This window comes from Ylistrum balloti, unplaced genomic scaffold (genome assembly GCF_031769215.1).
Source record: "Ylistrum balloti isolate Yb309-2 unplaced genomic scaffold, AGI_CSIRO_Ybal_v1 Utg370758, whole genome shotgun sequence".
Taxonomy (NCBI): Eukaryota; Metazoa; Mollusca; class Bivalvia; order Pectinida; family Pectinidae; genus Ylistrum; species Ylistrum balloti.
In genome coordinates, this window is record NW_026782445.1 from 463366 (window position 1) to 490543 (window position 27178).

At 36.6% G+C, this 27178-nt stretch overlaps 2 protein-coding genes across 3 annotated transcripts in view; one reads left to right on the plus strand and one right to left on the minus strand.

Moving 5' to 3' along the window:
• LOC132558135 (26S proteasome non-ATPase regulatory subunit 1-like) overlaps positions 1–27178 on the minus strand; it is a 233656-nt gene that overhangs the window by 110305 nt on the left and 96173 nt on the right. The gene's annotated exons all lie outside the window — the stretch shown is intronic.
• LOC132558117 (uncharacterized) overlaps positions 21339–27178 on the plus strand; it is a 32601-nt gene continuing 26761 nt past the window's right edge. The window contains exon 1 of the mRNA XM_060222647.1: positions 21339–21654. Coding sequence (XP_060078630.1) covers positions 21339–21654 — 316 coding nt within the window. The remainder of the gene's footprint in view (positions 21655–27178) is intronic.

Consider the following 27178-nt stretch of genomic DNA (forward strand, 5'->3'; position numbering starts at 1 on the left):
TGTGCCTTGGTCGACTGGAGGTCCCTGTATGTGCCTTGGTCGACTGGAGATCCCTGTATGTGCCTCGGCAATGAACATCATCTTGAAGCCAGTTTTTTTCTGTGACTGCATCTCCGGACAAATTTGGAACTACCCTATTTTAAGCTAGACTAAGTAACAGGAAACTACAGCTTCTTCTTAATGTCAACGTGGTTTTTTTCCAAATCATCATAATCAGTATTTGACATCAAAACTTTTCATTGCAATATCTATGTTAAATTCGTTTTTTCAAGGTCAGCGTGTTGAAACCTTCAAATCAGGCCTATAGTTCTTATTGTAATATTTATCTCATATTAATCTACTATTTTGTATTTAAATCAACATATGGTCCAAACAGGTTCTTTCACACAATGTCCTGCTAATGGATTACCCCAGGAATGGGCAGCCCTGACAGAATATAGGGTCATGTTTACATTTCCTTCCAACTCCACCAATAATAAAGCTTATATCATAATTAGGGAATCTTTATGAAGCTAATGCCTCCTTTGTAATGTTAACCTGCCTGTCTATCATGTGACCAGTATTCCTCATCAACAAGCCATCGTCCCTATCTCCATAACAACCTATTACTAACCAAACACAGGAGATGGGCGACCAAGCACCAATTCATTACGAGCATCCTATGTTTCCTGCTAAGACTGGTTAATTGGTGAGACTGGTGTTCCGGACAACATACCCACACACACAGACGTAAGTGGGATGACAGTGACAGACCATGACAATATCACGGTAGTATCAGATCAATTTCGATGACGGCACAAAAATGTCATTGTCTATCCAAAAAAAGGTAATTTTCTGTGACATGAAAGGCCAACCCCAAGATCTTCACTTTATAAAGATTGGTGTTATTTTAAAGCTTCGGAATATATCTTACAGAAATAACAGTGATATATAGCAAGCTTTTATCTAACATTCAATATACCAAAACGCAAACATTATTTTTACTCAATTTGCATATTTTGAGCTAACTTTCAGATGTTACTCTGAAAACATAATAAAGGATATAAATATTTACCGGAAAAAACATTATGGATATAAATATGGATATTCCATCTAGACTGAAAACCATAACTGCTGTATACGTCATCAGAGCCAACACATCTAACCTTGGATAAAAGTCAAACAATGAAAAATAATATTAGGGCCAACAAAAGCTTCGTATACTGAAAACAATGATTCCTATATACATTATTAGGTCTATTATAGCTGGGACAGGAGTAACATCATACAATGGGAAAACATAGCAGGGAAAACACCAATTAAGTTACTATACTGAAAATCAGGTCCAACAAGTATGTCTTAACCTTAAAACCAACTCTGCTATATGCATCGTCGGGTCCAACAAATATGTCTTAACCTTAAAACCAAAACTGTTATATGCATCGTCGGGTCTAGCAAATACGTCTTAACCTTAAAACCAACTCCGCTATATGCATCGTCGGGTCCAACAAATACGTCGTAACCTTACAACCAAAACTGCTATATGCATTGTCGGGTCCAACAAATATTTCTTAACCTTAAAACCAACTCTGCTATAAGCATCGTCGGGTCCAACAAATATGTCTTAACCTTAAAACCAACTCTGCTATATGCATCGTCTGGTCCAACAAATACGTCGTAACCTTACAACCAAAACTGCTATATGCATTGTTGGGTCCAACAAATATGTCTTAACCTTACAACCAACTCTGCTATATGCATCGCCGGGTCCAACAAATACGTCTAAACCTTAAAACCAACTCTGCTATATGCATCGTCGGGTCCAACAAATACGTCGTAACCTTAAAACCAAAACTGCTATATGCATCGTCAGGTCCAACAAATACGTCTTAACCTTAAAACCAAAACTGCTATATGCATCGTCGGGTCTAACAAATATGTCGTAACCTTAAAACCAAAACTGCTTTATGCATCGTCGGGTCTAACAAATATGTCGTAACCTTAAAACCAAAACTGCTATATGCATTGTCGGGTCCAACAAATATGTCTTAACCTTAAAACCAAAACTGCTATATGCATTGTCGGGTCCAACAAATATGTCTTAACCTTACAACCAACTCTGCTATATGCATCGTCTGGTCCAACAAATATGTCTTAACCTTAAAACCAAAACTGCTCTATGCATTGTCGGGTCCAACAAATACGTCTTAACCTTAAAACCAAAACTGCTATATGCATCGTCAAGTCCAACAAATCTGTCTTAACCTTAAAACCAAAACTGCTATATGCATCATCGGATCTAACAAATATGTCTTAAACTGGAAACTGAAGATTGCTCTGCACATCATTAGAGAAAACAGATTGTTGCATAAATCAGTTGATGTCCACATCTTTGATTGGAGATCAACACTACAACTAGATCACATGTATAAATATTTAAAAATGTCTAAATAAGATAACATGTTTATTTCAACGACAGAAAACTTTTTCACTGTCTCTCAAAGTCAATCATGACACTCCATGATTTCTGTCTCCCTTCATGGCTGACAAGTAGATGGAGCAGACGAAATCTAGCAATGATATGTCCAGACAATCAGCAGTCATCTCCCCAAAGGGCTTTGAATATAATGAATGCAAACTGGTAGGTTGCTGAACTGTAGGAACCGTAAAGATTATACATCACATATTTACAAATCATTCGCTGTATTAGTCGGTTGAGATCAGTGGACTATATGTTGAACATAAGAGGTAAAAATATGACAAGCTCTTCTCTGGGGCGTATGTCAGACACACCTTGTCAAACTTCCAGCCACAGTATTCTGCTTCACTAGTCATATTGTGTGTACCATTCATTCCACCAAGCGTCTGTAGTTATGTCTTAAACATCTACCACTGCTGTCTACCTAGTCTTCCCTTTGCCATGTCTACAATCTGTGACAAATAGATTCTACACTCTATCAGATTCCACTCATTCTTTCAGTATCCAATATAAGTAAAATTTCTTTGTTTCAACATTTGCCTGGATATGCCTCCCTAAACTAGGATGAGGAATTAAGCCAGATTCCAATCACACTATAACGATAATTTTATAAAAAAAAAATTGAAAATTACTAAAATTTTAAACTACAATTTATAAGTGCAACATGATTTGATCAAGGTATTGGTAGGATGTTATTTTGACAGTCTTTCTAAAATAAATGTCTCTTTTTAACATGTTCAAATTCAATTTCAATATTTAATGGGTTTCTTTTTAATTTCTTTAAAAAAAAAAGAAACCCAAATTCCATATTAATTGACCTTATACTAATTAATTGACTGAAGCTTTCCGGGGATTCTGGTCCAATATACAATAAAATGCAATTCTCAATTAGCAAAAGCAACATACAGATCACCTGATATCTAGCCAAGTTTGGTCACACTGATGGAAGCTTTAATCCTACATACTTAAAGTCACTTCAGAAGTGTGCCATCAAAGCATATAGCTTTAAAGCTAATGAGAGTATTAACAAGATGACAGATATAGTTACAGAATGATATGGCTTATATACAATAGTATCTAGTTGGTGATGTGATCCTTCTACATCACAAACTGCCCCTGGCATCAACTTCTATGGGATATTATTATAATTGTGACACTACAGTCACAAGAAAAAAAAGGTTTGGGTAAAACTTCCATATCAGTTTTTCTGGTCGGTACCAATTATATAATAGAATATCAATGTTGCACCTCTGCAAATGTAAATGTAGGATACAGGAGTCAAACTAAAGACATGTGTAGACTGAAGTGATTTTATCACAGCCAAAGACAGCCAAAGTTGCCCGTTGCAGCTACAAGAATTATGTAGAAGATACATGATTCAGATGTACTGTATAACTAATACAAAAGGGTTTAATCATATGTCTACATCTTTTCTGCCCTATGTTTGTGTACTTATATGGTTGGATATGAAAATATTAAATCAAATCTTAAGTGTGATCAAACAATACAGTATCCTTGTGCTATGGCATCCAAAAAATCTTTCATGTTCATTTTTCCTAGGATTGGTTACTGATCAGTAGAATTTTGTATCTGATTAATTGGTCCCAGCTGTTGTCTTTCTGCTGGAAAGTTCCTTTTTTTTCTGATTTGACAAAACCATATTGTATCTGAGATCTTTTTCCTGACTTTGTAAGGCACTAGGATACAATTTGGAAGATATGTACTCCCAGATTGCAGCCTAGAGTACAAATAGACAGTGACCTAATAACACAATATCCAAGGAATCAGAGCTGCATTGCTCAACATTTTTAGTCTACGTTACAGGTGCTTGTCGCCAGAGGCCAATGGAAACACACGATATCTATACAACAAATTTAATAAATTGAATATCTCCTGTCAGCTGGCTTTCACTGGGTTTCTCTGCTTTTTGTGACAGCGTCTGGCAATTTTCTTTATCCCAATCTTAAAGCAATTAGTTAGAAGTGTAAGACCTGAGCCACATTTACAGTTCTACTCACAAATATTCCTAATCCTTATGGCCTCGGGCACCAAGTTCCACAACAAACAACATCGCAAGCCATCCTCATCTCCTGCTACCTATCCCTTTATACATCAATGTAATCTAATGAGAGCAATAGTGATGACCTCCTTACAACATACAAATAAGGATTTCCTACCATCCTATAATACCACTTTTTTTTTTTTTTTTACTTTTTACATCAATAAAAAAACCAGGCAAAGTAGAAGCTGCCTGTGTTGGACAGTCCTAAGATCAGCTCCAAGGCACAACTCAGTGTCCAGTTATTTTCCTAATTATTAGCCATGGATAAAAGGATGGAGACCAGCCGCACTTTCTTAATTCATTTTGCTCTAGAATTGAAAGGTACCATGCAAAGCTTCCAACCATTGGTAACAACAGCACCACCAACAGATTCTAAATTCTGTGAAATCCCACCAATGCTATATGGAAAGCAGAGAAAAAAAATGAAGCCTCTCATCTCACATAGATGTGTCTAGTTACTGTGGGCCTGACCCTCAAACAGATGGCTCCACAAACTGGATCTGTCAGAAATAAAATCAAATGTCATCTAAAAACCAATCTTAATGTCTCCTGTTTGAAACATTACTTTTTTTAATTTATGGAAATGAAGTAAATTCTTTTTTTTTTAATCATTTTAGTCTTCAACAGACAGACCTACATTATTAAATCAGATCCTAGGAATACTGCATTTTCTAACAGGCACTTATAATCATGACCTGGGTGAAACAGATGCTGCAGATATGATTCTAATGGTCCTATCACTGGAGGCTATGTTAAAGGATAAAAATAAACCTTATGTTACCTGAATATTGCAGTAAATAAAATCTCCAGCAAATTAAATTACTTTCTCTTAAGTTGCTAGTTTTCTCATAAGTGGTGTGACTATTTTCATGTGCAGTTTATGATTGCAGTTAGAAAGTGTGTCATTAAGCAAGAATAAACTTGAGGCATCACACGTTTATGCATTAGGAGAAAGATGTTTTTTGTAAGGTACATGTAGTATTGTTTCAAGGATTTAAAGTACTGGGCGAGTATAATGTAAAGGAACCAATGATGATTGCGATGATGAGGCTGCTGATGCAGCAAATTGTGTACTTGATGTCAATCCATTAAACAAGTGTTAAGTCTTTCCCTATGACTAAGTCATACAGTGGCTAAGGGAAATTTCATGTATTAGTTTGCCTTGATCACTTGTCAGATAACAATCCATTCTATTGTGTACAGCACTCCATCACCAGATCACTGTCATCACTAAGTCACACTTGAACTCATGAACCTGATGTCTGAGAGTCATACCTCTTGACCAGTGGTCATTCCTATGATGTTCCAGAAGTCTTACAGAGATTGTAAAATTAACAAAAGTACATAAAAATAATGTTGAAGTTATTTTCTCATGCTGTATAAAGTCTCCGTTTCCTACATTTCTTCTAAGACATCTGACCAACTTCAACTCTGTGTCTCCTTTCAGTTACAGAATCATCTCATTCAAATCAGACAATGTTAGCAAATGGTGCATCCTAGTTTACCTTGAAATTTATGGAGAAAAAAATATCTTTAAAAAACAAAAGCCAATTCATTTTGACATTTCAAGAAACTGTAATTCAGGCTACACTTAACATTTCTTTAAAGTATTCTAAAAATTCTGTTACACATTTCCTTAGGAAAGAAATTTCAGACAAAAGCCAAGTAATTAAGTTATGTAAAGATAGAGTACCTGTTGGTTGCTATGGGAGCATCATGGTTGCTATGGTACCTAAAATCAAGGAATCATTAAACCTAGTTTTGTGAACAATTCTACATGTCACAACCTTCTTATCAATTTTTTCAATTTAACACATTCTCAGGCAAGTCTTTCATGGCGTCAAACATTTCCAGGGCAAAACTTTTATGGCCTCAAACAACTCTCAGATAATTTTGTCATAGCCTGAGCTATTGTAAAACAACTACAATACAAATTTCAGTTGGCATTTTTTTTCTACACTTTCACAAGCTAAGCCACATTCAACCTATACTGATAGTATAATAATATCACAATATTTTAGACTACTTCAGGTAAAATTAAATACAGTCTGGTTTGCCTTTTGGCATTCTAAACAATCCACAGATTTATCATATTCTATCTAGCATAAGCAAAAATCTGCTGTAGCATCACACCATTGTCTACACGAGGGCACCAATATACAGTTGTCATACAAAATAATGATGTACTTTTGAGCTTAAAGGTGGGGAGCTGATGCCATATGAGCCCAGCGATACTGATGCAATAATTTGAAGAAGACATCAGATGGGTCTTGAAATGGCGCCTGATTGTGACAAAATGATGACAATAATATGTTGGAGGGATCCTGAAAAAACCACAACATGTTTTATATCTGAAATCCTCCTCAGAAGTGATATAGATGTGAAATGAACAGAATGTAAAAATACAGGACTGGTTTAAATGGAACATATGACTAGATTCAGTCTGAGGTATTGGATTCTGTCCCAGTAAATTAAATTACCTGAAGCAGTGGGGAGCTGAGACAAGACTGGTTTGGAGTTGTTGTATATAGAGCTACTGTATAAATCATGTGGTAATATCACTGCATCTCACAGTTCCTTTACCTATCATATCAATAAAAACCTCTCTCTACTACAAAAAAGTCTTCTTTATTTTTTCAACAAAGAAAAACACAACGACGGAAAATTATAACTCAAGCACATCTCTACATGCCAGACTGTAAAATACAGGCATTGAAATGACCAATGTTTTTGTAATAATGCCATGTCAAAACAGATCTGACATCAACTGAGCTCTGTTCTTTCTCTTTGAAATCTCTTGTACCAACAAGAACCACTCAAATAAACTTCTTGTAACAAGAGGCCCATAGGGCATGCATCACTCATCTGTCTTTGTTTGACTGAAATTGCTTCATTAAAACTAAAGACAAAGGAAATCTAAATTTCCAAACACAAAACACACACTATATCTATTTTGCCATTAGGCCCTACTCCTTTGTCCTTGGGGGTTCAGCAAAACAATTCATGCTTCACAAAAAATGGAACAGAATCATGCCATTTCTGCAGTAGGAGAATTTTAAAGAACTTGCTTATTCCCCTGTTGGGTCCCACACTCCCATCCCAGTGGCCCGTGATTTACCATTTATCTAAAATTGATTCAACTTTATCAAAGAATGATGTGGACCAATCTGGGCCTAATCCAGTCAATCCTGCAGGAGAAATAGAATGTTGAAGTACTTGCTCTCTTTCCCCTATTAGGCCCACCCCCCCCCTCCCAAGGTATCAAGACATTTATACAAACTTGATTTCCCTCCAATCAAGAAGCTCTAGACCAAATTTGGGCAAAATCCAATCATTCCTATGGGAGGAGTAGGATTTTTTCAGCAGTTGCGAAATTTCCCCTGAGTGAAGGTCCCCTGCAGGTTACAATAACCTAATTCAAGGTCACCTTAAACAGCATTCAACTAAGTCAAGTTCACCAGTAAGTAACAACTACCTAGGATGAAGTCACCTTTGCTATAGGCAGTGGTATAAGCTACACCTGGGAATAATGTCAATTCAATCTAATGTTTCATGATCTACATTTCCCCCTAGACTTGCCCAGTATTTCATTAATTGTTTCCCGCAATGTCAGTAGTAATATTAGAATGGAAAAATCTCTATCCAACCATTTAAGATATCGGTGAAGGTGATATATAATTCAAACGTCTACCAGGATGAGAGGACAGAGAGCAATACTGAAGAAAGGACTTCCTTTTCTCAAACCAAATGACACTTCGTCTTCATACTTTGATTTCTTAAATTTAAAAATTTGTACACTGTTGAGAATCCATAGTGTTTAATTAGAAATTAACAAATATGTTGTACAACTTGATTTCATCAAAAAGAAAAAGAAAAAAAAATTGTGAAAGATCAATATGTTGTAACTATGTGCACTTTGTGTATCATCTGCATCAAACTATGGAACAGGCCTGAGAGAGAAACCTTGGCCCCTCTATTGATCTACAAAGCAATCACCAGACATATCTCTGCACAATTCCTTACACGTCAACACAAAAAATTCTATTTTAAAACCAATTACTGAAAAAACACCAGCAAGTCTTGCCACAGGAATATACAAATTACGCAGTTATAGGTAACCTTGGAAGGGTTCAACCAATCTGTGCTGTCACCTGTTGTACTGTATAACTGGCAACCATCCTGAAACTAGATATAAGATCAGGCCTTACCCTCACCCCCACAAAAGTCAGTAAGTACATACACTGCTGAACTGAGTATATACTTATACAAGTATATAATTTGAACATATATATGAAAACACTGGAAATATAAACACAAACATTTCATATGTTTTAACAGTAATTGCTTTTCAATATGGCACAAAAGAACTTTTTTTCTCTTGAATACAAACTGTCGCCTAAAGGCTAACATCCCCAGCAAAATCACTCTATCTGACCATAATGTATTTGGATATTGTGTCTGTTCTGTTGTCCACACATAAAAACTTTATGAAGATAAGCTTCAGAAAGGCAATAAAGACACAGAAAACACTACATGTGCCTCAATTTTGTTGTGAGCAGGGTATCTCTCACAGAATTTCTATTCAACATCAGATGGAATTTACAATGACTTGGTGTTCTTGAAATTAGCTTGTGACTTATTTTTTGAGCCAGCAGACACAAACCAGAAAGAAAATAAAGCAGTAATCCTGAAATATAATCATTTTCTTTTATTACCATGAATGTACAGCAGTCTAACACACAATGGTTATTACCTTTCTGTCTGTACCATTAAACCAACACTCAACAAAACTGGTAGTGTATGGGCCAAACCGTTGGGGAACAATTGCTGATTACTGCAGAGGAAGCACACATTGTGGGGATTGGAATAACAGATTTAGGTACAGGTAGTAGGAAAGGACCTCTCCAGTTGTCATATGATGTGGGGATTGGCAAGACAGATTTAGGTACAGGTAGTAGGAGAGGGCCTCTTTAGGTAGTACAGGTAGTAGGAAAGGGCCTCTTTAGTTGTCATATGATGTGGGGATTGGCAAGACAGATTTAGGTACAGGTAGTAGGAAAGGACCTCTCCAGTTGTCATATGATGTGGGAATTGGCAAGACAGATTTAGGTACAGGTAGTAGGAAAGGGCCTCTTTAGTTGTCATATGATGTGGGGATTGACAAGACAGATTTAGGTACAGGTAGTAGGAGAGGGCCTCTCCAGTTGTCATATGATGTGGGGATTGGCAAGACAGATTTAGGTACAGGTAGTAGGAGAGGGCCTCTTTAGTTGTCATATGATGTGGGGATTGGCAAGACAGATTTAGGTACAGGTAGTAGGAGAGGGCCTCTTTAGTTGTCATATGATGTGGGGATTGACAAGACAGATTTAGGTACAGGTAGTAGGAGAGGGCCTCTTTAGTTGTCATATGATGTGGGGATTGGCAAGACAGATTTAGGTACAGGTAGTAGGAGAGGGCCTCTTTAGTTGTCATATGATGTGGGGATTGGCAAGACAGATTTAGGTACAGGTAGTAGGAGAGGGCCTCTTTAGTTGTCGTATGATGTGGGGATTGGCAAGACAGATTTAGGTACAGGTAGTAGGAAAGGGCCTCTTTAGTTGTCGTATGATGTGGGGATTGGCAGATTTAGGTACAGATTTAGGTACAGGTAGGTACAGGTAGAAAGGGCCTCTTTAGTTGTCATATGATGTGGGGATTGACAAGACAGATTTAGGTACAGGTAGTAGGAAAGGGCCTCTTTAGTTGTCATATGATGTGGGGATTGGCAAGACAGATTTAGGTACAGGTAGTAGGAAAGGGCCTCTTTAGTTGTCGTATGATGTGGGGATTGAGCAAGACAGATTTAGGTACAGGTAGTAGGAAAGGGCCTCTTTAGTTGTCATATGATGTGGGGATTGGCAAGACAGATTTAGGTACAGGTAGTAGGAGAGGGCCTCTTTAGTTGTCATTAGGAAAGGGCCTCTTCAATTGTCATTAGGAAAGGACCTCTCAAGTTGTCATATGATGTGGGGATTGGCAAGACAGATTTAGGTACAGGTAGTAGGAAAGGGCCTCTTTAGTTGTCATATGATGTGGGGATTGGCAAGACAGATTTAGGTACAGGTAGTAGGAAAGGGCCTCTTTAGTTGTCGTATGATGCTGGGTTGGGAATGACAGGTATTGAGATGGGATTCTCTTTTGAGTTGCCCAGGTAAGTATCCAGCATATTTCAACTCTCTCATCCTTTCCAAGTCTGCATTTTGATGATTCTAGTTCAAGGTTTGACATGATGACCAAAACTTAACTGGGATCACTGAGAAAATACTCACCAAATCAAGCAGATTGGATAGAGAGGATTAAGACAATGGTTGAGAAACATAAATCTATAATTAGAGCAATGAAATGCCTTGTGAAATAAAAAAGAATTATTGACAGAGAAACAGAGTTTAAACAAAAGTTGAGTGACAGAGGATCAACAGACAGACAATGGGGTCCAACACTATACATCCTAAGCCATTTTGAGGTGAGGACATAAAACCAAAGGAGAGAAGAAGCTCCATCAGTTAGGTCCATTATAGATGCAGACCAACATAACAGACAGGCAACCCCTCTAAATCTCAATTCTTATAAATCTCCTATATAGGTAAACCAAACAGACCTATACCAAACCACCCCTGGGAGTCTCGAACTGTGCAATTTAAACTTAAATCGATTCAAAGTAAAGCAGTTGGGAATATTTTACATAGAATGGTTAGCGAAAAGTCAGATAGAGGTGTAATACCTTGTCAGAGATACGCAGTGCTGTCGGTTGTACAGAAGTTGGCAAACCATTCCTTTATTGTTTCTTTGCCAACTCTGAACAATAACTGAAGTAGTAGTTTGTCATCCATTGCTAAAGTAATGACAATCATCAACAGTTAAAACAGATTACAATAAACTCAATAATTCAAGGATCTGCAATGTTTTTATAATAAAATATTTGTAGAATGTTAAAGCTAAACAAAAATCTTGGCATGCTTTGACATGTAAAACATTAATATTCCTCCTCAGAAATTTAGCTTAAGACTTCATATCACCCAGTCCTAAAGCATTGATTTATTGAAGTTTTCATAAAACTGACAACAAAATTTGTAAAAACTGAGAAGTTTTTTTTATGCTATAGAATTGAATATATTCCTAATACTTTTGTTAGAGAATTAAGTCAGGTTTCCAGTGTCACAAAAGTTCTACAGATCTAAGGAAAATTTACAGAGATTTTTCTTTTATTCTAGAAACATATTTGCCCAGAAAAATCAAAGAATCATAAAAAAGTAACTAAAATAAAATGGCCTCTCTTTATGTGATACAGTCAATAACAGAAGGTACAACTCTCTACTTTTTATGATAATCGTCACATTCAAACCTTATACAGAGCACATTTCTGATTAACTCTGTCCAACATTTCCTGCATTAATAATATCGCTTCCTTAAGAACAATAACATACTGTTTTCTATTCTATATGTACCAGCAGGTACTATGGATGCTTCGGGACGGAAGTGGTTAAGCTGACACCACAAGTACGCCTGCTTCCCTAAAACAGACTCAGGACATTGACCTAATACCCTAAAACAGCCAACTACAATGACCCTCAAACAAGCCCATCACAAACCACTCAGGAAATACCATCACAGTGACAACACAGGCAACTTATTATACATAATCAGGTTTTATCAAATTAAATTCTATAATAAAATACAGAAAATCCTATTTACAATGATTAATTCAAAATCTGACTAGGCTTTGTTTTTCATGTCTCTTCACATCATTATTTAATTTATCAACTAAATGTAAAAATTATGAAAGTTTTATTAATTTTAAGATTGAAATTTGTATTCTTTTTAAACTTGATCAGCTTATCAATTTGATTACCACACAATCTGTGGGTCCGAGTCTTTTTAATGAACATTAGTGTCATCTTTAGGAGCTCCACGAGAGCATCTCGGCCATCTCGGCCATCTCAATGTCAATTTAATCTTTCAAATACCCGCAGTTTTGCATCAGCATATTTCATTTTATCTTAGTTTGAAGAGATTTAATCATGAGAACTTCAGTGTATCCAACAATATGAAATTATGACAGAACTGCATTATCAATGGAATGAACGACTTGTTTTAATTTCCATTGATCTGAACAATGGATTGCCAAGATTCAATGAAAGACACCGAGCAATTTATACTTTTGATAGCACAGTGAAATAACCCAATCAATAATCATAAATAATTTACAACAAAATGATTACTGAATGAAAGGGTACAAACGAAACTATCCATTATCAGGAGAGACACATACTATACTAGACAAAAGCAGGATTGAATGAGATTCAACTAAAATGTTTTATGGTTTCATCTTAAATTTACAAACATTCTATCCAAACTCCTACAGAGAGGGTTAAAAAACTTGTAGCGAGAGAACAAAAAACTAATACAGAGAGGACAAAGAAATTCATAGAGAGAGGACAAAGAAATTAGAGAGGACAAAGAAATTCATAGAGAGAGGACCAAGAACCTCATACAGAGAGGACAAAGAAATTAGAGAGGACAAAGAAATTCATAGAGAGAGGACATAGAAATTCATACAGAGAGGACAAAGAAATTCATACAGAGAGGACATAGAAATTCATACAGAGAGGACAAAGAAATTCATACAGAAAGGACAAAGAGACTCATACAGAGAGGACAAAGAAATTCATACAGAGAGGAAAAAGAAATTCATAGAGAGAGGACATAGAAATTCATAGAGAGGACAAAGAAATTCATACAGAGATGACAAAGAAATTCATACAGAGAGGACAAAGAGACTCATACATAGAGGACAAAGAAATTCATACAGAGAGGACAAAGAAATTCATACAGAAAGGACAAAGAGACTCATACAGAGAGGACAAAGAAATTCATAAAGAGAGGACATAGAAATTCATAGAGAGGACAAAGAAATTCATACAGAGAGGACATAGAAATTCATACAGGGAGGACAAAGAAATTCATAGAGAGAGGACATAGAAATTCATACAGAGAGGACAAAGAGACTCATACAGAAAGGACAAAGAGACTCATACAGAGAGGACAAAGAGACTCTTACAGAGAGGACATAGAAATTCATACAGAGAGGACAAAGAAATTCATACAGAGAGGACAAAGAAATTCATACAGAGAGGACAAAGAGATACAGAGAGGACATAGAAATTCATACAGAGAGACAAAGAAACATACAGAGAGGACATAGAAATTCATACAGAGAGGACAAAGAGACTCATACAGAGAGGACAAAGAGACTCATACAGAGAGAACATAGAAATTCATACAGAGAGGACAAAGAGACTCATACAGAGAGGACATAGAAATTCATACAGAGAGGACAAAGAAATTCATACAGAGAGGACATAGAAATTCATACAGAGAGGACAAAGAAATTCATACAGAGAGGACATAGAAATTCATACAGAGAGGACAAAGAAATTCATACAGAGAGGACATAGAAATTCATACAGAGAGGACAAAGAAATTCATACAGAGAGGACAAAGAGACTCATACAGAGAGAACATAGAAATTCATACAGAGAGGACAAAGAGACTCATACAGAGAGGACAAAGAAATTCATACAGAGAGAGAGACATACAGAGAGGACAAAGAAATTCATACAGAGAGGACAAAGAAATTCATACAGAGAGACATAGACATAGAAATTCATACAGAGAGGACAAAGAGACTCATACAGAGAGGACAAAGAAATTCATACAGAGAGGACAAAGAAATTCATACAGAGAGGACAAAGAGACTCATACAGAGAGGACAAAGAAATTCATACAGAGAGGACAAAGAGACTCATACAGAGAGGACAAAGAAATTCATAGAGAGAGGACAAAGAGACTCATACAGAGAGGACAAAGAGCCAAGAAATAGATTAAGTTACAGTGTATTAACAAAACAAGCAACTCAATAAAAGATCTTGCACTTGGTAGTTTGGAAAGAAAGTGAATCAATGTAACAAAACTGAATTGGAATAAAGCTGTGTCTGTCCGCCTGTATAACCTCTGACAAATGTGTCTCCTGGTTAATACCCAGTGACATCCATTTTGTTTATTTCATCACAAAGTAACCAATCATTATTGATTTCACACGTTATTTCACTGGTAATATGATAGATTTAATTAATTTATTGTCGTACACTATGACACCAACTTTAAGCAGCTTGTTTTCTTACCGATAACCATATGATATCGTCATAGCACCTAAAATGACTGAATTTGATTGGATGATTTGAGCGTCATGCCATTTATGAAGTATGGATGCTATCATTCTACGTCATTGAATATTGACAAACACCTGCGGATCAGAGAATCTATGAGATAGATCTGAATCCATCGGTTCCCTCAGGACAATAGCACGTCATGACACCACCATCACCAAATTCACTGTTCAGGCAGATCTAGTCACTTCTCCTTCTAAAGCACACAAGTTTCCCAGAGTCGATGTTTGTAGAAACATGAAATTAATGACGTGACATAATTTTTCTTCTGTTTCATTTTTATTCTTTGTTAGAAAATGAAGTCAAGAGCCTTGCACTTTTTCTATATCTACAGAATGTGTATCAAGGACTGTAGGTACGTACAGGAAGGATAAAATCCAGGTGTTACAATCAATAAATATTATACTTGCGTTATTTAAGGCCTATTTAAGTGGTTAAATGTTTCACTTCTACACACAACAGCTGAAACTATATCAGAATGCTATCCTCTGTAATGTCCCTTTAAAATCTAACCACCCTAGTCGGTAACTTAATTACTGACCAGTAAGTGACCACTTCACCACCTAATCACTGATCAGTAAGTGACCGCTTCACCACCTAATCACTGACCAGTAAGTGACCGCTTCACCACCTAATCACTGACCAGTAAGTGACAGCTTCACCACCTAATCACTGACCAGTAAGTGACCGCTTCACCACCTAATCACTGACCAGTAAGTGACGCTTTACCACCTAATCACTGACCAGTAAGTGACAGCTTCACCACCTAATCACTGACCAGTAAGTGACCGCTTCACCACCTAATCACTGACCAGTAAGTGACCGCTTCACCACCTAATCACTGACCAGTAAGTGACCGCTTCACCACCTAATCACTGACCAGTAAGTGACCGCTTCACCACCTAATCACTGACCAGTAAGTGACCGCTTCACCACCTAATCACTGACCAGTAAGTGACCGCTTCACCACCTAATCACTGACCAGTAAGTGACCGCTTCACCACCTAATCACTGACCAGTAAGTGACCGCTTCACCACCTAATCACTGACCAGTAAGTGACGCTTTACCACCTAATCACTGACCAGTAAGTGACAGCTTCACCACCTAATCACTGACCAGTAAGTGACCGCTTCACCACCTAATCACTGACCAGTAAGTGACCACTTTACCACCTAATCACTGACCAGTAAGTGACCACTTTACCATCTAATCACTGACCAGCAAGTGACCGCTTCACCACCTAATCACTGACCAGCAAGTGACCGCTTCACCACCTAATCACTGACCAGCAAGTGACCGCTTCACCACCTAATCACTGAGCAGTAAGTGACCACTTCACCACCTAATCACTGACCACTTTACCACCTAATCACTGACCAGTAAGTGACCACTTTACCATCTAATCACTGACCAGCAAGTGACCACTTTACCATCTAATCACTGACCAGTAAGTGACCACTTTACCATCTAATCACTGATCAGTGAGTGACCATTCTACTCTAAGCCCTAACCACCTACCAGTTCTTGTCAATTCTACCTTTCCCCCAATGATCATTGACCAATAAGTGACCACTCTTCCTTATACCTACCAATCACTGACCAATAAGTGACCATGCAAGCACCCTACCTTCTAATCACTGGTCAGTCAATGACCAACCCACCCCCTAATTACTGACCAATAAGTGATCATCATTCTGCATAAAAATTTTGATTTAAAGATATACATAAGTATATACTTTTATTTTCATGGAAACTGATGAATGGATCATGAGACAGAAACAGTTTTGTGTTATCCTTTATCATATAACTTGTTTTACAAGTCTGATATGTTTATAAAAAAAAAATAGCATCTACCATAGATGTATGTATGCAAGGCTGAATTTGACACCTATAGCAATTACTTAGAATGGTAAAAATTAACAATAATAAACTTTAAAGAGATATGTTAATCAAATGCTTTTTTTGGCATGCTTTAAGACACAGTCAAAGTGGGAATCCAATTAGGATGCTCCTAGTTTACCTGCTATATAAAGGGAGTCCGTGACATAGGGCTCATCTGTCATATATTAACACTTCATTTCAATATTAGATAAGATGTACATTCAATTCTTTACTGTTAGTATGATTTACCTGTGTATCTCACCTGAGAAATCAGTCATTACATCAAGGTTAAGTACACCTGTCAATGTAGCTAGAGAAACAGGTTGTTTGATGTGTTAGTATACAGGTGTGCCTAGTGAAGAATCCTTGAGGACACCTTATTGACAGTGTGGCTGGAGAGGGAACCATGCGGACACCTTATTGACAGTGTGGCTGAAGAAGAAACTGTGGGGAGACCCAATTGACAGTGAGGCTACAGAAGGAAATGTTGGGGCACCTTACTGACAGTGTGGCTGGAGTGAGAACCTTGAGGACATCTTATTGACAGTGTTGCTAGAGAGGGAACTGTGGGACACTTTACTACCAGTGTGACCAGAGACAATCCTGTGGGGTCACCCTATTGACAGTGTGGCTGGAGAGGAACTGTGAGACACTTTACTACCAGTGTGACCAGAGACAATCCTGTGGGGTCACCCAATTGACAGTGTAGCTGGAGACCTGTGGGGTCACCCAATCGACAGTGTGGCTGGTAAGGGAACTGTGAGGACATCTTATACACAGTGTGACTAAAGAGGGAACGTAGGGCTCATTGACAGTGTGTCAGGGGAGACAACTTTGTGGACACTTTGACAGTATAGCCGGAGAAGGACCTGTTGGCACCTCTTTCTGATTCCAGTTTTTCTCTGGTTCATCATGACTCTCACCTAAGGTCGTCACATCTGACTAAGGGGAGGACAGTAGAATGCGTAAACTGTCTCAGTTACTTAATTAGTGGACGGAGGTATTCAGCTCAAAGGAAACTCCAAACAACAACTAAAACATCTTCAAATTAAAAATTACAACACTCTAAATAGCTGGGAAGTGATCATGTGATATTCTACATCGAATTCCAGTGTGGAATTCATGATGATGTTTCAAAGGAGGAGCACCTCTTTAAATTAGGTGTGAATTAATGGTGTGTGCTGTTATAATTCTGATGGGGAAGATATACCTATACTTAAGGAGTAATACACACAGACAAACATACTGGAGGATTTCTGATGAATCTGTAGATATAAGCCTGGATAACTACTCACTCCTCAACCCATCCTTCATACAAAGAGACTATACAAATGAGCAGTTCAGTTTATCATGCTAATACAAGTAATTGGAAAACTAGCCATACCATCTATCTAAGGAGTAATTAATGAGGAGATTGGAATCAGAAAATGTATATCAGACCACAGCTGAAATAACAGGTATACACACTACAGATGCCTCTCTACAGCTTTTCTCACTGAAAATATATGCAGCAAACGTTTTACCCAAAAACTCCATCACTAATCAGCAATGAAAAGTTTTAATAATTACCAAAAATTTAAATTCCTAAATTGATTATCTTATAAATTTAAATGCTATATTTAACTTTCTTCCTGAGGTGAATGAAATTGTTAAATTGAATTAAACTTCATGAATTACTACCTAGCAGTGCTTTGGGGTCAACATGATGGCAGACCTTAGAATCCTGTACGTGGATTCTTGAATCTGTTGATTCTGAGATACCTAATGATGTATTAGGAGATTAGATTTAAACCCGCCCTTATTTACTGACATTGGTAAAGGTTCCCTTTAATTCTGCACCATTCTTACTTATCATTCTCAAATATTTTCTCCTGATAACTTACAAAAGGTCAAAAACACAGAGCCAAATTCCTGTCTGAACTGTGAAAAATACAAATTATCTGATTGCAAATCAAATCGTTCAGAAATTACTAGCATCTTGTGTATATGCCCAGAGGCCAGAACAATTCTACAGATATGGTAAAGTGTTCAGTATTGCTGTTAATTGTTAAAAGAACAGACCTCGTAAAATATTGATATGTCTGCCAAACTCTCTCTGATTGTACCATACACAGTAGGCTGTTCTGATATACTCAAGGCTATATAGCCAAACCAATGATTTAGATTAAATCCCAACTTACGCACGACAAACATCAGCATACTGTTGTTATCAATGTTTATAGACAGAAGGGTCGAGGTCATAGACAGGTGAGAAACTGATAACTACAGGTGTAGGACCCTAACTTGGCCACTAATTACATGATTAGGAAGAGTTAAGGTCCCTAACTTGGCCACTATTTATATGATAAGGAGAAGTTAACACAGAGTTAAGGTTCCTAACCTGGCCACTATTTATATGATAAGGAGAAGTTAACTCAGAGTTAAGGTCCCTAACCTGGCCACTAATTATACGATAAGGAGGAGTTAAGGTCCCTAACTTGGCCACTATTTATATGATAAGGAGAAGTTAACACAGAGTTAAGGTTCCTAACCTGGCCACTATTTATATGATAAGGAGAAGTTAACTCAGAGTTAAGGTCCCTAACCTGGCCACTAATTATACGATAAGGAGGAGTTAAGGTCCCTAACCTGGCCACTATTTATATGATAAGGAGAAGTTAACTCAGAGTTAAGGTCCCTAACCTGGCCACTAATTATACGATAAGGAGGAGTTAAGGTCCCTAACTTGGCCACTATTTATATGATAAGGAGAAGTTAACTCAGAGTTAAGGTCCCTAACCTGGCCACTAATTATACGATAAGGAGGAGTTAAGGTCCCTAACCTGGATACTAATTATATGATAAAGAAGAGTTAACTCAGAGTTAAGGTCCCTAACCTGGCCACTATTTATATGATAAGGAGAAGTTAACTCAGAGTTAAGGTCCCTAACCTAGCCTCTAATTAGATGATAGAAAAGAGTCGACTCATAGTCTAGGACCTTACCTGGCCACTAATAGAATGATAAAGGAGAGTTAACTAAGAGTTAATTATATAAGCAAGTGCTCTTCAGACAACACACACATCACTTTTGTACAGACATCAATTAATCAGTGTCAATAGATCTGCGATCAGGTCAGGGCATACCACTGGATCTACTGTAGGAATGTTCTAAAGCCTTGTATTACACATAGTCCATCATAGTACACTGTAACTGAAACATATTGACATGTGTGTATAGAAACTATATAAAGAAATATGGTTAATAAATCCTTTTTTTTCATTTCAACACAATGTACAATATAATCAAACAGTGACTGTGTAGAGTTTCTATTTTGTATAAATTTTCTAGAATAACGTAAAGAGAATCAACTTTAAAGCAAGGTTATAACAGTACACTGTCTCTATAACTGTACAGTAGCATCACTACCACGTCTACATAATATTCAGTGAATACCACTGACTTACTGTGAATGTCAGTAACTGTTACAAATAATGAAGTTCATACAAAAGTGCATAAGGGAATTAGATACAACAGTGAATATTAATGAATTTATACCACAGTGAATACCAAGGAATTTATACCACAGTGAATACCAAGGCATTTGTACCAGTGAATACCAAGGAATTTATACCACAGTGAATACCAAGGAATTTATACCACAGTGTATACCAAGGCATTTATACCACAGTGAATACCAAGGCATTTATACCACAGTGAATACCAAGGAATTTATACCACAGTGTATACCAAGGAATTGATACCAGTGTATACCAAGGCATCTATACCACAGTGAATACCAAGGAATTTATACCACAGTGAATACCAAGGCATTTATACCACAGTGAATACCAAGGAATTTATACCGCAGTGAATACCAAGGCATTTATACCACAGTGAATACCAAGGAATTTATAACACAGTGTATACCAAGGAATTTATACCACAGTGAATACCAAGGAATTTATAACACAGTGTATACCAAGGAATTTATACCACAGTGTATACCAAGGAATTTATACCACAGTGAATACCAAGGAATTTATACCAGTGTATACCAAGGCATTTATACCACAGTGAATACCAGTGCATAATTACAACAGTGAATTAAATACAAAAGTGAATTATGCTACAACACTGAATATATACAACAGTGGATACCAGTGAATTATTTCTGGACTATGTGGTACGTAGTGTATTGGTGAATGGACATTTTCTACTGTGTAGTAGCAGTTTTACACTGATGAATGGACACTAGTATACTAGATGAGATGATAGTGAGAGAGGCTGCTGTTACTGCTGCTGTATAGGAGACCAGCCCCTGCCAGATGATTGGTGTAAAGCTTAGCTACTGAGGCTGATCCTACACACTATCCCACCACAGCGGATCTGACAGGCTGTAAGTGATGTCATCATCACCATGTGTTTGCGATGGTCACCCACAGGTAGTGCTCCCTAACCTCAGGGTTATCCCTTAGCTCGTCTCATAAATACTACATTTATAAAGTCTTACTGGCCAAGTATATAGAGGATACACTTGTTAGTGTTAAGTGTTTCTACACCAGGTGATAATAAATACAGGTATTTTCAACAATTCAGGTGTTCAAAAAGTGTGGAATCTATTCAGGAAAATAAATTTTGGAATAATTTGGAATATTACGATACAAGTGTGGCGGAGATAACAGTATCTATGTTTGACCATGTCACACAGGCGGAGGATGTTACGTTGATCCACAACATGAATTTCAGTGATGAGGGGTATGGAAATGTATCCAATATTAGTACGGTTGACAAGGTGGGATCTGAGCAGATGCCACAGCTTGCCATGTTGGTTTTGCTGTTGGTCATTTGCTTGTCCGCCATGGGTAACCTGCTTGTGTGTCTGGCTGTAATCTGGGATAGACGCCTACAAAATATGACCAACTATTTCCTCATGTCTTTGGCCATCGCTGACCTCCTAGTTTCACTGCTGGTCATGCCCCTCGGAATGATGGTGGAAATCTACGGTAAGTTCTCCAGTCTTAATGTGAGAAGATTTCTTATGTTTCCGAATCTCATGTGCCCCATGGTAACTTTATAACAGTAAGTAGTTTAGTACAAGAATTTTTCTGACTTCACAAATAAAAGAGCAACAGAGTCTATAAATTAACAGACACTATAAAATCAAGTATTGAATAAATTGTCCTTGACCCTTACACATGACCTTTGTATATATAACCACCTTTCTTTACTGACTATAACAAATATCTGTCTGATTGTGGATGATCTTCACTCTATTCAGTTGTTACTTCTCACAAAATTTCATTAGATTCCAAGAATTATTAAATTTTCTTAAATTTTACATTTACATATATCATTTTTTACCATACGCTAGTGCTTATCTTTAAAATCTAATAGTGACCCTGAACCTCTCAGTGAAATGTTCATTGTCCAGAATCATTAGATATATATTTATTCACTTTTATCCTTCATCAACTCTTTTCCTTGTTTCCTTTTTTCACATCAAATGATACGACAGTGTAAGTTTTATGATTTTTATTTTAAAAACCTCTCTGTTCTATAGATTCAATATACATGTAACTAGCAGATGCGTTTTTCTGGTGAAGTTAAAAAATCCCAATATTCACCTGTATATGGGTAGCTAAATGAGAATGTAACAGCACTAGATACACAGACCATGTTATATATACTTTACAATAATTCTATACTTGAGTTTAGCACCAGCGGTATCAATGAAATGTCCTCTCTGTAACCCTAATGCCTGTCTGTGATCAGATCCAACATTAAGTGAGATCTGTTTTATAGACCTTGTAATAAAATGCTACATTAACATTTGTCTGCCCGATATTAGAAGGATGGCTACAAACCGCCATAGTACAAAGTCTGCCTCATAGATTCTAATATCATAATGTGTTTCTGCTAATTGGTCGTTCCACACTTAAGCTTGCCAACAAAGTAACTATTGGTCACCCAACTAATAGAAGTAAAGCATTAAATATATAGTCACATTATAAAATGATTTATATCATTCTAAAAATAAAATATTAAAAACAAAAATCAACTATTGTTAATATTTTTTAAAACATCTGAATGAATGTATCATGTATCTTTGTGTTTTTTTTTAATTCCTGACAGGGAGATGTTAAAAGCCTATTGTGGCACTATGATACTAGATCTATGTGATAGAACTTGAGAAACCTCTCCAGTGATACCATGATAACCATCAGCCAATGCCTAACACAAGAGCTATCTTCATGCTAATGGTTCTGAGCTGTAGCAGTCTTACACAGAAATCTTACATCTCAAGTCCACATCAACGACTAACTGTAACCATTCCCTGAACCAAAACTCATGGTTCATTTTATTAAGTCTACTCCTGATTCATAAGTAGAAGTTTAGAGGAATTTCCATCATGGTTGAGGATATATGCTACCTTATTGTCCTATAATTAAATTTGGGTGTTGGAGTTGTATCCCTCCATTCAAAAAACCCTATTATATCATCTGACATTAAATTCTTTTAAATTTGTCACCACTTGAATATTTGTACAATTTAATCGAAATGAAAGTTTATACAAGCATAGAAGTAAGGATAAGACACTCCAGGTGATTATTATTCCCTGAAAACTTGTATTGCTGATCAGCAGTCAGGAGGTTAAATATTCTGACAGGACAAGTTCACCTGTAAGGTGATAAAATACGACCGTGCTAATTATCACAGGTAAATGGTCACACCTATACCTGTGTACAGCTACTGATGAGTCGGCTAATCGTCTCGGAACACAGAAACGTTAACTGTCACAACTCATAAAATAACACCGGTAACAATATTCAGATAATGCCTCATGTCACGGTTCACCTCAGGACTTGACTGTCTATCTATTGAGTTGTTTCTACAGTGAACTGCCATAGACATGTGGCCCTATCACAATATGTCATATTTAGTAGATTAATTATACATATTTAAGTTTGAAACACTTGTTACAATCATCTATCATAAAAAACAATGTTTCGATAGTGTAAAGTAGTTTAATTTTGTGGGGCCACATCCCTGTGTGGACTAGTTCACAGTAATCAAACCTTGTACATATCTATATATTGGTATCCACATATACAGTAAATAACATAGATTTCCTTATATTTTGATCCCAATTAAATGTTTGCTGGCTACTCAATTTGGACTATTTTTACTGAGCACAAATATAGAGAAATTAAATCCCCCCTCCACAAATATTACTTACAATACTATATACAAAAGTATCCCAAATGATAATATTACATCATCAAAGTCTTTTAGGCTTGTGGTGTACACAATGTAATCACAGGGAGGAGTACTTTGTAGGTGTGACCCCTAATCATAGCAATGTTCATTGAAATTCAGGTTAAAAGCCAAAGGAAATGCCAGATTATATGTGGTTCATCCTATATCTGGATTTATCTGTCTGACCTCAGATCATGACCCTGAGGTCCATTCTATATCTGGATTTATCTGTCTGACCTCAGATCATAGCTATCAAGACCCTGTGGTTCATCCTATATCTGGATTTATCTGTCTGACCTCAAATCAAGACCCTGTGGTCCATCCTATATCTGGATTTATCTGTCTGACCTCAGATCATGACTATCAAGACCCTGTGGTTCATCCTATATCTGGATTTATCTGTCTGACCTCAGATCATAGCTATCAAGACCCTGTGGTTCATCCTATATCTGGATTTATCTGTCTGACCTCAGATCATGACCCTGAGGTCCATTCTATATCTGGATTTATCTGTCTGACCTCAGATCATAGCTATCAAGACCCTGTGGTTTATCCTATATCTGGATTTATCTGTCTGACCTCAAATCAAGGGTATCAAGACCCTGAGGTCCATTCTATATCTGGATTTATCTGTCTGACCTCAGATCATGACCATGTGGTCCATCCTATATCTGGATTTATTTGTCTGACCTCAGATCATGGGTATCAAGACCCTGTGGTCCATCCTATATCTGAATTTATTAATTTGGTGTCAATACAACAACAATGTGATTAATGCCAAAAGTAAAAATCTAAAGTGATATCTGTGTTTGTGTTACTTGAGGTGACTTTTACACAGTACTGTTTCTCCTTCTTCACTCTCTAACATTAACCTGACCAATATCACATACAAAATTCAAAAACTCAAAAAACCTATTGTAAGAGCTAAAAAAGTCTCAATTAGAAGTCAACTTGATCATTATTTAAGGATTAATATCTAATTCCACCACAGGATCTTCAGAAATCTAAGTCTTTCTTTTTGTTCTGAAATGAGTTGTAAACCCTATGATTTAACATTACATAAATTTTGGACGTATTTTTGGATGCCAATTCTAAGAATGACATTGATATGCCATTGTCACAGTGCGACTACTATTATCATAGGTAATAGCACTGTGAATATCTCTATAGACTGGCGTTTTCTAGGGTAACTCATAAAATCAGGTTTGTCAAGGGTTTAGACATCTTCATTATCAAGTCAGACATTTTAAAATTGGCCGAGTTCATGATCCTGCCTACAGCTGATGATGGTTGGTGATAGTGGGTGCTCGCAAATGTCAGCTTAATGGTGTAAATCTCACCTGTTAATACAACCCTATGAATTACATAGTCACGCTAACACAGATCTCCATTTGCCGACGTTGTCTATTTTGTAAACAGAATTTTCTATATTTGGTCATCTGATTGCTTCTTTGAGTGCTATTTATTTCTGACTGTGCTGGTGTATGACCTATATTGCACTGTACATGTGATTCTTGACTTCTCACATCCGACACTATTTCTTATTGGACTGTGTAGGTTATTTCATTTTCACATCGGGCACTGAGAAAATTAAATTATTCTACGAACATCATGAACAGCAATACATACAATTTGTAAACTCGTATTTGACACAGCAACTTAATTAAGATCTTAATGACTTGGTTTAAACTAGACAATCCAATGTATGGTCTAATTCTGAAGGAAGCTTAAGGTCACACCAGGAAACAAACATCTTCCTGAATTAATTAAAACTGGATGGTCCGTTGTACTGCCTAACTTACAGCAAGTCCTATAAACTAGGAATATCACTGAAGGGAGAAGCTGTACAAACAGATTATGGTCTACAATTACCATCATAAGTATTGACATACTATTTACACCCAGGCAAAGGGAACCAAACCAACTGATTAAAATGCAAAATGGTAGATCATTATTTACAGTGTCAAACATTAATCTTAATTCGCTATGATACAACATAACTTTTTTTTTTCATTTTACATACACACACATAAAATTAATCCTATGCAAACATATATGCAAATGAAGTAATTAAAAACAAAATCATCTAAATTTTTCATACTTTGAAGCCAATCATTCATTGATGACACACATGTATACAGAGACCAATGCTCATTTACTATAAATACAACTTAGCAAGTAGGAACAGTTGGAGTCCTGTAATTCTCAGTCAAAATACACACATAGATAAAAGGAAATACATCAGGCAGATTTCTAAGATAACTGGGAAACATTAGTTCAGATGGCCTGTTGTAACTCATACTGATATTGATAAAAATATAGGTTGTGATATTGATTTAGTTAAGAGTTTAGCACTGGTTAAGTGATGGCCAATTCCACACAACATTCCATCTAAGCATGTCAAAATGCCTTGTCAGAAAAACTGAAAATGTATTTCACCCAGAAAATAGATATTCACAATCTATGTAATGGAGGCTTTATATTCCCATTGGAACAAAAAACTGTTTTCTTTGATATAAAAGGATTTTCAAAAGCCATGTAGCTGAAGTTTCACAAGAATGCGAAGTTGTGGGACAGTCTATAAGTCCAGACATATCAGCTTACACTTGCATCAATATATTCTGATGATAGCCTCCAAGCAGAGTGATATACCCAAAAGTATTAGATATTACAACCAGTTAACGTAGCAACAGATTTTCTGATCCTAGTGATATACCTATATATCTCTATAAAGTAAGAAAAATGACACATTAAAGACGATCAGGTATCTAATCATCTTAACAAACTCCACAAAACACTACGGAACGAATGCTCATATGGGTATTGAAGGGAAGAATGCTCACAGACCTTGCAAAGCTACATGTACTATAAGGGAGATTTTTTTTTAAATTGAGAAACAGAAAATCTATGGAATTTAAACACTTAAAACATTAAATGTTATTTGGATTATTATGTTTGAAATCTTACGCATTACTGAGTATATGGAAGTTCACAGCAAAATTGTGAATAAAGCAACATGGAACGCAATACCAGATAAAAGCTCAAAACTGAAACATTGCAGAAGTATGAAACGGTATTAGTATCTGGACCAATGGTTCCTCGAGACCAGCAGACAGCATGGCAACATGAGGCAGAATTACTGTTTTGCATGACTGACACTTGATGCAATAAATGGCATATACACATCGTCGTTTATAACAATTACATGAAACTGGCATGCAATCAAACGGACAACAATGAAAATCTATGAATGCTATTCATACCATATAA